The 13,877-nt window shown below is 40.2% G+C and overlaps 1 protein-coding gene across 6 annotated transcripts in view; it reads right to left on the bottom strand.

The window, feature by feature from the left end:
• The window catches only part of aak1b (AP2 associated kinase 1b), a 93,642-nt gene that overhangs the window by 69,780 nt on the left and 9,985 nt on the right, over positions 1-13,877 (bottom strand). For all 6 annotated transcript variants that reach the window (XM_052040810.1, XM_052040811.1, XM_052040812.1 and 3 more), the window contains exons 2-3: positions 2,121-2,239; positions 1,244-1,352 (exon numbers count right to left, since the gene is read on the bottom strand). In XM_052040810.1, coding sequence (XP_051896770.1) covers positions 1,244-1,352; positions 2,121-2,239 — 228 coding nt within the window. The remainder of the gene's footprint in view (positions 1-1,243; positions 1,353-2,120; positions 2,240-13,877) is intronic.

The raw sequence follows: 13,877 nt of genomic DNA, 5'->3' as shown, positions 1-13,877 counted from the left end.
GGGAGTGAACATTTTGCGTCACTTACTTACAGATAACACTTCACAATTTTAAAAGGAGGACACGTGAACTTGCCTTTTTCCATTTAGGATGGCTGACTGAAGAGAAGCCAACTGCAATCCTCCTTCCAGTTCTAATGTTTCCACATCCCAAGCTGTAGTTTAGCTATCTTACTCACAAGGTTGCATTAATATAATCATAACTCAATTTATCTTCCTTTCTCTTCTCAACCTTGGTTCTCTATCCAGTATGAGAATGAAAATGGAAGAGTTAGGCCCTTTGTTTGCATTAATGCAATTTTTAAGCCTTTTCATAAAATACTGGATTAGTATTCTTAGTGAATGCTTGGCAAATAAAGAAATGACTAAAATGTGTATAACTAATAGGAGCTGCCATATCACTCTACCTCACTTGTCTCATTCAAGGAGTATACCACGAAAAAGCTGTCTTATTCTCTTTCACACTCGCGAAAAGTATGTCCAATAGTGCATTCAATGATCCACATTTCAATATATCCATTTCTTTCATTCTATTGCTATCTAGGGCATTTATGCTATGGAGTACAGCCAGAGGAAGGAGGTCCCTGCATTTCCCAATAGTCAGAATAGATAAAAGAGAAAAAAAAATTCTTGTTTGCTTCATGTAATATTTCAAGAATACCCTGGATGCCTTCTGTGCACATGTAAAGGCAGTGGACTAGCAAATGGGACCAGATGAGTAAAAAAAAGTGGGATAAGAAGCTGTGATCACTGTCACATCATCTTTAAAAGTTGATCTGTATTTCTCTTCAAAGAAATATGATCATGATGTTTCCAATTTTCATTGTTCTTTTCCTCAAGAGCCATTGTATTCATGTAACTAAGACAGATTCAGTCTGCTGATAGACAATGTAAGATACCACAGAGTCAAATTCAACATTAAAGATTAGCCTTTGACTTGGTAGTTGAGAACGTGTTCCATAATTCTGTGGGAAGATGAAGGCAACAATTTATTTCACTGATAAAACGCTCATTATTAGCTGTCCAAAGAAGCTGCAAGGTACTAATCCAGTTAAGTCTATGAATTTCTCCCACGATCTTTTTTTTTAGAATGGTTGATTTCTTCTCTATAACACATTATTAGGTAAAGGAGAAATTTAAGTGAAGAGGATTGTTATTTTAGCTCCCAGCTCTACAACAAATCACATCACACTCAATTGCATTGCATTAGTGCAGGTCCATTGTGTACTGGAAGCAAACTCCTCACCTCGACAAAAATCCATTAGGATCAGCACTTCCCAGACTTCTCCAGAACCTACAGCCGTTGTGCTGGAATCAACATACCCAACAATGTTCTTATGCCCTGCCAGGTCCCTCTGTAACATAGAGAACAATTTGGTCACAGGATCAACACTTGTTTGCATTGTCATTATATTGCTGTCCAAACAATCATTCAAAAATTCATTGTTGCATTTTTGCCAATCTACCTCAGGGCAATGATAGCAGTGCTACAGCTGGCAGTGGCATCTACAGGCTAGGGCTGTGGTTAGGGGGGCAAGTGGAAATGATCAACAGCTCCAGTTCCTAACTAATATCAAGCAGCGTGCCTGGGAAAAGTATGCATCAGGAGGCTTCATTATCAACTACACTACGCTTGGCCGCAACATACCCCAGGATAATTCAGCATGCCAACGTTCTCAGTCTGGGTCCAAAAGTAAAGAACGACTAACTGGACAAGGTGACAAAGAGGTGCACCTGCTAGTCTGCATCTTCATTCTCATTCTGGGCAAAGGTCCAGCAATAATAATTGAGCAGGAAGATTTTTAAAAAAAAGCAAAATCATTGCTAATACCGTAAAAATGTGTATTGACAGCTCCCAGTGCCACTCTCAAACACTTGTTACTATGTGTTCTGAAAGCTGGCATAAAGCAGCAGATATCAAAATACAAATACAAAAATGCTTGAAACACTCAGCAAGTCAAGCAGGGTGTGTGGACGGAGAAAAAGCAAGAGAGATAATATTTCATGTCGATGATCATGAGTCAGAACATTGGACACATTATCACCAATTCTTATATTAAACATTTGGTAATTCCTTTCTTTCTCTTATTTGAATAAAGTGCCTGCAAACATTTTCCACCTACCATTATCTGGATTTCTCTCTTGCACACCTGCAGGTCATGTTCATTGTTGACGTACATTCGTTTCAGTGCACTTTTAACACCATTGTGTGTCTTCACCAGGAATACTATGGCAAAACCACCTGGGAAAAGAAATAAGGATGAACATTAGTCAGACATAATTTACACAGCTACCATGTGAAATACAGAATCTGCAAACTTCGCCAGGCTATCAGCTAAATTTTTGACACCTCCAACATCTCTGCCTCCACACATTGCCTGACTGGTGTATTATTTTAAATACATTTAATCTCTCAGCTCTTTTAAAATCTTTTACCCTTTTTTGCTCTTGGACAATATCCCTCATCAAATATAAGCAAGAATAGCAGATTAAATTCTCATTCTCTACCTTGCTGTTTTTGGGACCTTGCACTTTGTGAATTGTCAACTGCAGTCAATAACATAGCAATCACTGAACCTGAAAGTGATTCATGATACATCATGTGCTTTTGGGACAACTTAGAGAGACATCATAATGTTAACTGATGTTTCTTTTACATAGATGTCTGGAACCTGGTAAAATTTACCAACCATGTAATGCTTTGGGTTGAACACCCTTTCAGGAATAAAATATCCTACACTGCACCAGGCACTCCCTGACACCATTTTGAAACATCTGGGTCTCCTTGGCACAGGATGACAACCAGATTATGCATTCAAGACAGACCAAGGTCAGTTACAGGAATGGCAGGAATCTGAATTAACTGATTTTTTGTTGTCCAGAACAAAAATAATGTAAATCTCAGAAATCAGACACATAAACATCTGGGAGAAGAGCATTTGGAGATAGAGAAATGGAGTGAATATTTCTGGATGATAATTCTTTATAAGAACTGGAAAACATTATCAATGCCACAGATTTTGTACAGGCTGAGAAGAGAAGTGGGAAAGGAGGGAAGGGAGGAAAGCACAAAAGCGATGTGATAATTTGTTTTTATATTCATTCAAGGGATGCAGTCTTCACAGGTTAAGCCAGCACGTAATTGGTTATCTTAATTGCCCTTGAGAAGGTGGTGGTGAGCTGCCTTCTTGAAAAACTGCAGTCCTTGAGGACTGGGTATACCCATAATTCTTTTAAGGAGGGAGTTCCAGGGATTTTGACCCAGCGATGTGAAGGAACGGTGATGTATTTCCAAGTCAGGATGGTGTGTAGCTTGGAGGGCAACCTTCAGGTGTTGGTGTTCCCATGTTTTTGCTGCCATTGTCCCTCTAGCTGGTACAGGTCATGGGTTTAGAAGGTGCTGTCCAAGGAGTCTTGCTGAGTTTCTGCAATGCATCCTATAGATTGGTAAATTGTTGCTACAATGTGTCAATAGTGGAGTGAGTGAATGGTTGTGGATGGGGTGCCCATCAAGCAGGCTGCTATGTCCTGTATGATGTCCAGCTTCTTTAGCGTTGTTGAAGCTGCACCCTACTAGGCCAGTGGAGAGTGCAGCAGACCCAATCTAGAAACAATGTCTTTGAGCACTTGGCCAGCTCAGTCAGTAGTGGTGCTACTGAGCCAATCTTTGTGATGGACATTGAAGTCCCCCACCCAGAGTACATCCTGCACTTTTGCCACTCTCAGTGCTTCCTCCAAGCAGTGTTCTACATGGAGTCGCATTGATGAGTCCATACGAGAGGGGGGCAGTCGATGGTAATCTGCAGGTTTCCCTGCCCAAGTTCAACCTGGTGCCAGAAGAATTCATGGGATCTGGCGTCCCAGAGCAGTTCCCTCCTGATCAGATAACTACTGTGCTGCAGTATCTCATGGGACTGTCTGGTGGGACAGGACATCCCAGAGATGCAGATGGTGGCGTCTGGGATGTTGACTGTAAACTCTGATTCCGTGAGTATGACTATGTCAGGCTGTTGCTCAACTAGTCTGTGAGCCAGCTCTCCCAATTTTGGCACAATCCCCCAGATGTTGGTAAGGAGGGCTTACAGGACAGTTTTTGCTATTGTCATTTCCAGTGCATAGGATGATTCAGGGTGATCCATTCAGTTTTATTTCCTTGCTTCATTCCAGGCCATTTCAGAGGGTAGCTAAAAGTCAACCATTTTGGTATGGGTCTGGAGTCATGTGTAGACCAGACAAGGATGGCAGATTTCCTCCCCTAAAGGACATAAGTGAACCAGATGGGTCTTTACAACAATTGACAATGGCTTCCATGGTCAGCATTAGAGTTTTTAATACCAGAATTCAAATTTGAATTTATCACCAGCTGCCGTGGTGGGATTTGAACCCAGGTCTCCAGGATTTTGTCCAAGGTATCTAGGTTATTAATCCAGTGATAATACCACTGCCCCATCACCTCCCCCAGAAAAAATAAGTTGGAAGACTGAAAACAGAAGGAGTTATCAAATGACAAAAAGAGGATGATGGTTCAAAACAGGAAAGGATGGTAATCATCTACTTGGATGACCTCCTGATTTCTGCTTTTCTTTTTTGCAAATGGAACGTTCTTGAATAAACAAGCCATTTTGCTAGAAGTACTCTACTAGATACTTTAAGATCAATTTTAATTTTGTATTTGATAGCTCAATTGGGAAAGCAGCAAAAACTCCAGCCTTTTCACTTGCTTGTAACTGATTAATAAATAGCAAAAGAACGATCAAAGCTTCTTTATATATCAGAACACCCAACAGTCAGTAGCAAGGATGGCAGGAAGCCATAACACACCCAGAGAGTGCAGCATCAGCGGGCATCATTCACCCAAACTCTGGACTGCCCTCCCTAAACTTGCCCATGAGTTTGTCTAATTATCTCCTCACCTTATGTAGCCTGGCATCACATTTGCTTTGATACTGTTCCTGTCCACTGCCTCCAAAATATTTTACTGAGCTAGAGGGGCTATATAAATTAAAGCTGTTTCAAATAATAAGAAGCCAACAAAATTGCACCCCATACGAGCTGACTTCCTGTCCAGAAGAATCCTACACAAATTACACACAAAGCATATGGAAGCTTTGCTGAGGAAATCAAAAGCCACACATGGTAGATACAAGCCCGCAAACAGTAACACTACCAATCCTTGGAAAAAGTATTGTTTACTTGGGTTTGCTCACACACAAAGCTGTACTAGGGGTTTCCATATCATCTACATTTTCTGCATTACAACAGTAACAATAGATCATAAGAAAAAAATAACTACTGTTTGATCGTGAAGGGCACTATAAATTCAAGTTATTTCTTTCCTCCTTACACTATGGAGCATAATTACAGGGTCTGACATACACAATTAACATTTGAATGTTTTAAAGAAGAATGGGCTTGAGTTTTTCCTGTTTATTTTCAAGGACATTTTCTACTACAGTAGTCAGCATTGATTCTTGATTAAAATCAGTCAACACAGATGCTACTTCCAACAGTAGCCTGGATCAGTGGCAGGAGTGGCACAGATGCAAAATTCAAAGCGGCAAAATTAATCACAAGGACAGCACTGACAGCAGGCAGCAATTTGCTCTGGCACACAACAAGCTGCTCTGAATAACCAAGCACAGCTCCCTGCTGGGAGGAAACAGCAGTGTCATGAAAGGACAAAGGCAGGAGGACACAGGATGCTGGAGCTCTACAAGGAACACTCCTAAATCTTCAACAGATAAAGGTCACTTGAAATTAAGTTCAAGCTCTGCTCTCCTCAGTAATCATGATTAAATTGGACAGTGTAGCAAGTTGAACAGTGGCTCAGCCCCCTCGCACCCCTCCGCCAGTCTTACTTATTCAAGGACTTGACAAGGTAGATGGTGAGAAACAGCTTCCTCTGAGTGGAAAGTAGACTCGAAGGAGTCTAGTAAGGGGTCAGCCCTTTTACTTGAGGAGAATTTTCCTGCTGGATTATGATAATTTGAATTCTCTATCCCAGAAGACTGCCAGATGCTTTGGTCATGTAGAATATTTGAGGCTGAGATTGACTGACAGATATTTGGAGAGTAAAGAAATCAAGGAATGCAGAGATAGGGCAACCATAATTCTGCTGAATGGGAAAGCTTGACAGTCATATAACCTGTGACAGCTAGTATTTCTAAAGTTCATTCCCCAAGTAAAAATACCAATGCATCATAAAAAGAGGATTTCAAAAGAAAGAAAAAAAATCAATAGAATATTGGATATTTATTCTTCCTTTCCCCGCGATGTCGATTCTTGGATACAATATTCTAACTCTGGAGGCCACAATAAAGCAGAAAAGGCTGCAGATAGCAGGTTAGACAGTAAACATGGAAGGAAACTGTTAACATTTCAGATCGATGACATTTCATCAGAACTAAAAAACTGTTAAGACTAAGTGTGGCTGAAATTGCAGAGTTAAAAACTGGGAGAACCTATAGAGTAAATGGCACAGACCTAAGTAACATTGACGTACAAAGGGACCTTGGGGTGCAAGTCCACAGCTCACAGAAAGTGGCAAAACAGGCGGACAGGGTTGTGAAGGCGGCATTTGGTATACTTGCCTTCACTGGCCGAGGCATTTAGTACAAGAGTTGGGATGTGATGGGTCTTCTCTAAGTGATTTATCTAGTCTCTACAAGCAATTTAGACCCTCTATTTGCAGTTACCTACATGTAGGATCATTACTGCTTCTCCTGATGATCTGATTAGCCTGCAAGAGACTAATAAGAGATTTCAATGCAAAGTGAGAACAGAGGCATCACCCTTCCAAGACTCGCAACGCTAAAGTACCTTAAGCCACCTGGTCTAACACTGTTAAACCCAGAATCAGCATCTATTAATCATTTCATCTGGAACTGGTACAAATTTGCAAGTTGTTGACATAATAGCACCTCTGAACTTCAGGACCAAACCTCAGCAAGCTGTTGCAATGCAAGACTGTGAATCAGTACCAGTTAAACATAGAGCATGTGTAAATGCATTTAAGTGCTGGTGACACAGCCAGAACCTTGATGGAACTCCAAGATATATACTTAGCAAGTAGGACGTATGAAGTAAAAAGAATGCACTTGCTCTTCAATCATTCTTTTATTGGACTTCAGCAACAATTTGCCTTACTACTGTCTATCCTTCACCTCAAATCATTTACAGTTCACCTAGCAGAATGAATAAAGTTACCAAGGTACAACTGAGGCTGTGGACAGCATACAATATGTAGAATGTGACAGTTGGCCAGCCAGTATTATAACACACAGAGGTTTTTTTTATTGACTCTCTGCTCCTGCAAAACTTACTTCAGAATGGAACTTGGCTTCCCATTGGTGCTTATAAACTTTTTGCATGCTGATACACAGGATGTACAGCCAGGCATTTTTGAACCCAATGAAATATGTACCTATTCATATTCATACAACAAATACCAATCTAACAATAAAAGAACAAAAAATATTAAAGCCATTCTGCTTTTACCATTGCAGGAACACAGTAGTAGAGTTTAAATAAAGCACTAATCCTTGAGAAAACATCTAGCCATTAAAATACCTGTTTAGCAGGAAAATGAAAGGGAACACATCATCCAAGTAACTAGAAGGTAATGGCTAAAATTGTTATATCAGATCCTCAATCTCACTTTCCAACTATGACTTCTGCACACATTTGAAACGAATCAAGAAGTCCACAGATTAAATCCAACATTTTGTTTCCCACTGACCCTCCAGATTTGATCCAGCATCACTAAAGCTAACGTCTCTCCCAGACCAATGGACAACTGACAGTTTAAGGTGTTCTGTTGGAATGAGAACCTTTGACAGGTTTAGCTTAGATCAGAAGTCAAACTATCCACTATTCAAATTTCATTGGAAAGTCTTCCAAGTGCTTGTAAATAGCCACAAAGATGGTTAAAAAAAAGTGGAATTGGTTTAGTGTCTTAAAAGGAGAAATACAAAAAAAAACTTGTAATTATTGCTTTTCTCACAACATCCAAAATATTTAATGGCAAATGAACCTTTAAATTAGTCTCTGATCGAATGCAAAGAACACAGGATCCAATTTGCGCAAAGGATGTTACAAACAGCAGGTTGACAATAACCAGATAATTACATTTAGTGATGTTGACTAAGGGTTCAGTGTTGGCTAGTTAAAGAATTTCCAACTTCTTCAAAATAGTCCCCAGGGAACTTTTATACCCACCCGAGAGAGGTGATGGAGCCTCCATTTCAAAAAACTCGGGCTAAAGATGAATCTTTTCATGTACAAATCTGCCTCAGTCTTGACTGGATTGTTGACCAAGCTGTTGCACTCCAGGCTTTGGAGTGTGGGCCTAAATCCGGAGCCTTTTGACTCAGAGGTTGGAGTGTTGCCAACAAAATCATGGATAACATGGACAAAAGGGCAGGAAATGAGATTAGAGTAGATGGCTACTGGGTTAGGACTTGTACAAGCACAATGGTCTCTGCTATGCATAAGTGTATATAATGCTTTTAACGAAGGGAATACTTTAGAAGAAAAAATTCCAGGACATTTATTGCTTCCCATCAGGTTTTGGGTTTAAACTCTTCCGGTTTGCAAAAATGAACATTTGAGGTGGAGACCTGTCATCAAAATGAAATGCCTCACTCCCAAACATCAGTTATGGTTTTATTTCAGATACAGTTTTTCCAAAATCTACTATAAAAATGAGTGTTATTTTTAAAGGCATTTTCCATAAATGGAAATTAAGAACTAGCTAATTATGAAAGTATGTTTAAATGATATATGGCTTTTGTACTAATGTTTAATGCCTTATTTGTAAATTCAGTATAGAAAACTGTTCTTAGGAATGCAGGAACACAGCAATCATAATCTCTGTACAGTTCTGGAAATGAATCACACAAAGGGCCTTCAACATTAAAGGCAAGCCACAGTGTTAGCATAAGCAATCATTTTACATAGGAAACAGCTTACTCGGCAATGTGGTCACAACTTTATCCACCAAAAAAATCTGAGCAACACAGAGGTGTGTGCAAACTGCTGACGAAGTCCTTTAAGAAGCTAACTGCACAACAACTTAAGTAAATGTGGTACAATGATCAAAACATTGCACCCCAACACATTTTACAGAGTATTAACAAATAAAATTTCAACCACTTAACTGGACAAATGAACATAAGCTTGGTTAACCATAGAACCATACAGCACAAAACAGGCCCTTTGGCCCACCATGTTGTGCCGTCCATCAAACCACCCTCACACTACCTAACCCCTTCCTCCCGCATATCCCCCCATCCCACACTCCTCCATATGCCTATCCAACAAGCTCTTGAACCTGTTCAATGTATCTGCCTCCACCACCACCCCAGGCAGTGCATTCCATGCACCAACCACTCTCTGGGTGAAAAACCTCCCTCTGACATCTCCCCTGAACCTCCCACCCATAACCTTAAAGCCATGACCTCTCGTCTTGAGCATTGGTGCCCTGGGAAGGAGGCACTGACTGTCTACTCTATCTATTCCTCTCAGTATTTTATATACCTCTATCATGTCTCCTCTCATCCTCCTCCTTTCCAGTGAATAAAGCCCTAGCACCTTAAGCCTCTCCTCATATTCGATACTCTCCAATCCAGGCAGCATCCTGGTAAATCTCCTCTGCACCCTCTCCAACACCTCCACATCCTTCCTATAATGAGGCGAGCAGAACTGAATGCAGTACTCTAAGTGTGGCCTAACTAGAGTTTTGTAAAGCTGCATCATCACCTCGCGGCTCTTAAACTCAATCCTGCGACTTATGAAAGCCAACATCCCATTGGCCTTCTTAACTGCTCTTTCCACCTGTGAGGCAACTTTCAATGAACTGTGAATATGAACCCCCAGATCCCTCTGCTCCTCCACACTGCCAAGTACCTTGCCATTCACCCAGTACTCTGCCCTGGAGTTTGTCCTTCCAAAGTGTACCACCTCACACTTCTCCAGATTGAACTCCGTTATAGTTTTTAAGGAATATAAAAGGGCAGAAAGGGAGAGAGGCATAATTTAAGGAGGGAATTCCAGAACTTTGGCCTTAACAGCTGAATGCATATCTGCTAATAAATTCAGGGAGGGACATCTGCAAAATTCAAAACTGGTGACAGTCAGATATCTTGAAGAGTATTGATCCGGAGGTTGTTACAGGGATAAGGAGAGGCAAGGCCATAGAGGGATTTGAAAACAAGGCAGAAAATTTAAAAACAAAATCCTGCCACTGCTCTGTCAACATAGATCCATAAACATGACATGCCAAGTGAATTAGACAATGGAACTTGGAAATTAGAAGCCAGGGAAGAGTTTTAGATCAGGTCAATTTGAAAGTTTAAGATACAAGTTTGCACAGAAGTGCTTTAAAAAAAGAACAAAGACATAGATTAACAGAAGATGAGATGAGAAGAGTGATCAGGTGACCTCCTGGAGGTAAACAAAATAGCACAGTTTATGTTGTTGGAAGCAAATCAGTTTGAAACATGGTGAATGTAACTGAGGACAATCTCTGAGCCCCAAGTGTCTGGAAACTATATCTTGGCTGTTACAGTCAGATCATATTTAACAGCAGTGTTCAATTCACAACACCAAAACAAAAAGAAACACTTATAAAACAATGAAGAACAAAACCAAGTCCAAATTTAAATGGGGACTTGCACCTGCAAACAGCAAGGAAGCTCAGTTAGAGCAGCTGGAGAAAAAGTGATAAAGAACCTTGACCAACTTATAATTCTAGGTCATGCAAAGTAAACACGAATATTGATAACTAATAATAAAGTTAAAGCTTTAGGGTAGAGTTCCTTTCAAATAGCTATTTGGGAAGAACCCCTTTATTCAGAAATAAAATTTGCTTCATGGGGTGAAGATAAACACAATTAAAAACTTCAACCTTTTCCTTTCCTCAACTTGCTCAATTATAATAATTAAGTGTATGAGAGCACACTGCCTCATGTCACACTTTGGGCCAGCATTGCAAATATAACATCCTTTTCTTCTCCATGGTCAAGACTTACAGTCCTATGCTCAACAACCTATGGCTTTTATTTTCCTGAAACTACCATTATTACTTGACTTCTGTTATAGATACCACAATGCAGGGCTGCAAATCTACTTTATTCAACCAACACTGGCGCATTTAATGATGACATAGAAATGAACGGGCAAGGTCAATCAATGTTTACCAATAGGCTCAAGTGAAAATTCAACACCCTGTGCAAAAAGTTGGAGACAGAGGGCTTAATTACTCATTTGACGTGACTGAGTTCAGAAATAAGAGCCCGATGTATCAGGTGTCATTCATTGCACAGGCTCAGTTCACAGCCAGAGAAAATGTAGTGCTAGGAAAACAAATCGTGAATTCAAAATAACAAAAATGCTGCAAATATTCATCAAGTCAAATCTGAAACTTTACCTATGTTGTTCTCTCCAAAGATAATGCCTGACCTGTTGAGCATTTCCTGTTTATATTTCAGAATTGCAACATCTGCAGTTTTTGCTTTCCAAATCACTTCAATTTCCAATGGCCTCTTTATCAGCCGTCAACTGAGACATATGGCTTATATGCCTGCCCACCTGCCCATCTCTATGCATCAACTCTTGTAGAACTGCTGTATTTCCATGCCCTAATAAGGAAACATTTTAAACACCAATTTCATTGAACATACAGTAATTACAGCAGTATGCCAAGAAGCCACTTTCTTGGATTCCTTCTCAGGAATTTTTGATCCTACTGCTATCAGTAGCAAATCACCAGGTTCAAATAGTTTGCATTGTATTGCCGCAAGCTCAGATCAATGGGCAACTTTTTTTTAAAATCAGACTATTTGAGAATGAGAAACTCAATTCTACAATTGCCCAGGAACAACTTCCTGAAAGTCGCTGATGAATTTCTTTATAAAACAAGTAAAACAAGGACAATTTTGTCAGGACACACATTTGGGGCAACCTACAAAGCATCCAGAAATGTGAAAGAGGATTAGAGTTTTCTTTTGCATTCATTTACATGCAGAGATGCAAACATAATAATCCAGTTATTACTAGTTATCTAGTCAAACATGCTCCTATCTACATCAATGGTGCTGAAGTCGAGAGCTTCAAGTTCCTTAGAGTGAACATCACCAATAGCCTGTCAAGAAAGTGCACCAGCGCCTCTACTTCCAAAGGAGGCCAAAAAAATTCAGCTTGTCTCTATTTATAAGTGCATCACAGAAAGCATTCTATCCAGATGCATCACGGTTTGTATAGTAACTGCTCTGCTTGAGACCGCTAGAAAATGCAGAGTTGTGGACACAGCTCAGCATATCACAAAAAACAGCCTCCCCTCCATGGACTCAGTCTACACTTCTCACTGCCTCGGAAAACCAGCCAACATAATAAAGGACCCCACCCACCCTGGACATTCTCTCTTCTCCCCCCTCCCATCGGGCAGAAGATACAAAGCCCGAAAGCACGTACCACCAGGTTTAAGGACAACTTCTATCCTGCTGTTATAAGACTATTGAACGGTCCTCTTGTACCATAAGGTGGACTCTTGACCTCACAATCTACCCTTGCACCTTACTGTCTGCTTGCACAGCATTTTCTCTGTAACTGTAACACTTTATTCTGCATCTGTTATTGCTTTTCCCTTGTACTACCTCAACGTACTGATCTGATGAAATGAGCTCTATGGATGGTACACAAAACAATGTTTTTCACTGTACCTCAGTACTTATGACAATAATGAACCAATTTACCAATTAGTTGTAAAAGTTATGCCTGAATATCCATTGAATAAGACAAAGGAAAAAAACAACTTCCAGTTATTTTGAGTTAGGAATTCCAATAGGAGAGAGCTGTAGAATCCTTGCACCACAAAGGAAACTGAGGAAGATATACTTGCAGGATTTTCATTCCCAATTGCTATCCATTGTTTAAAAGTACACCTGGATTGGAGGTGAAGGTGGGGTTTGACAGCTGGTTTGGTTTCTGCACAGTCAAAACTGTCAGATCACAGATGGAAGTTGGATCTTAGGCAATAGAAGGTAGGGTGAAGATCATAAAAGAACAGTGGGCAATGCAAAGGGAAGAAATGTAGTATCACGTTGACCCAAATTCAGCATCTGCTAATGAACCAAATATTTGTGAACTAAAGTTTCAATTTAATATTTTCTAAAATGTTCAACATTTTTTTTGTTTCTTTGACTCATACATGTTGGGTGAGAGAAAAACTTGCAGGCTCTATAAGCTTCCAATAGGGATGGAATTACTCAAGCCATTGGCCCTGAACACACAACTATTCAAACAGTTCAAGGTCTGCGATATTGATGTTATCAACGTCTGAACCTTTGAGCTCTGACCCTGTCCATCCACTCGGTTTCAGGAATGCAAATAGTACAAGAGCATACTGTACATGAAGGACGTGCCGGAGCCAATATTCCCAGTTATATCTACAAGTGAGGGTGATGCAGAAAAGTCATGAACAACAACATGGTGCTCACAAAGTCAACAGGCTTTTCCATTTGCTGAGGACAAACTCCCTTTTGAAGTATTGACTCCCTTGAGTGGTTCCATGCACTTTGGCAGAGATCAGTGGGTCAACAGTGCATCAATCAGTAGGACCTTCACCTCCTGAATAACAATGTTGTGAGTTCAATCCCTATTTCAGGGATGAAAGAATAAACGTCCAAGCTGCCATTCTAATGCAATAGTGAGAGAATGTTGCACCATCAGATAGCCTTTCATACGAGACATTATGTCATTCTCCTCTCTCAGGTGGGTAAAACAATCTGCATCCTAAGAAAAATTGGTTTTGTGGCCATAATATTCACAAGAAGAGATCATCTGGTCATTGCGACTTAGCTATTTGTGAATCCTTGCTGTGT

This window comes from Pristis pectinata, chromosome 29 (genome assembly GCF_009764475.1).
Source record: "Pristis pectinata isolate sPriPec2 chromosome 29, sPriPec2.1.pri, whole genome shotgun sequence".
Lineage (NCBI taxonomy): Eukaryota > Metazoa > Chordata > Chondrichthyes > Rhinopristiformes > Pristidae > Pristis > Pristis pectinata.
This window is presented reverse-complemented; position numbering and strand designations above follow the sequence as displayed.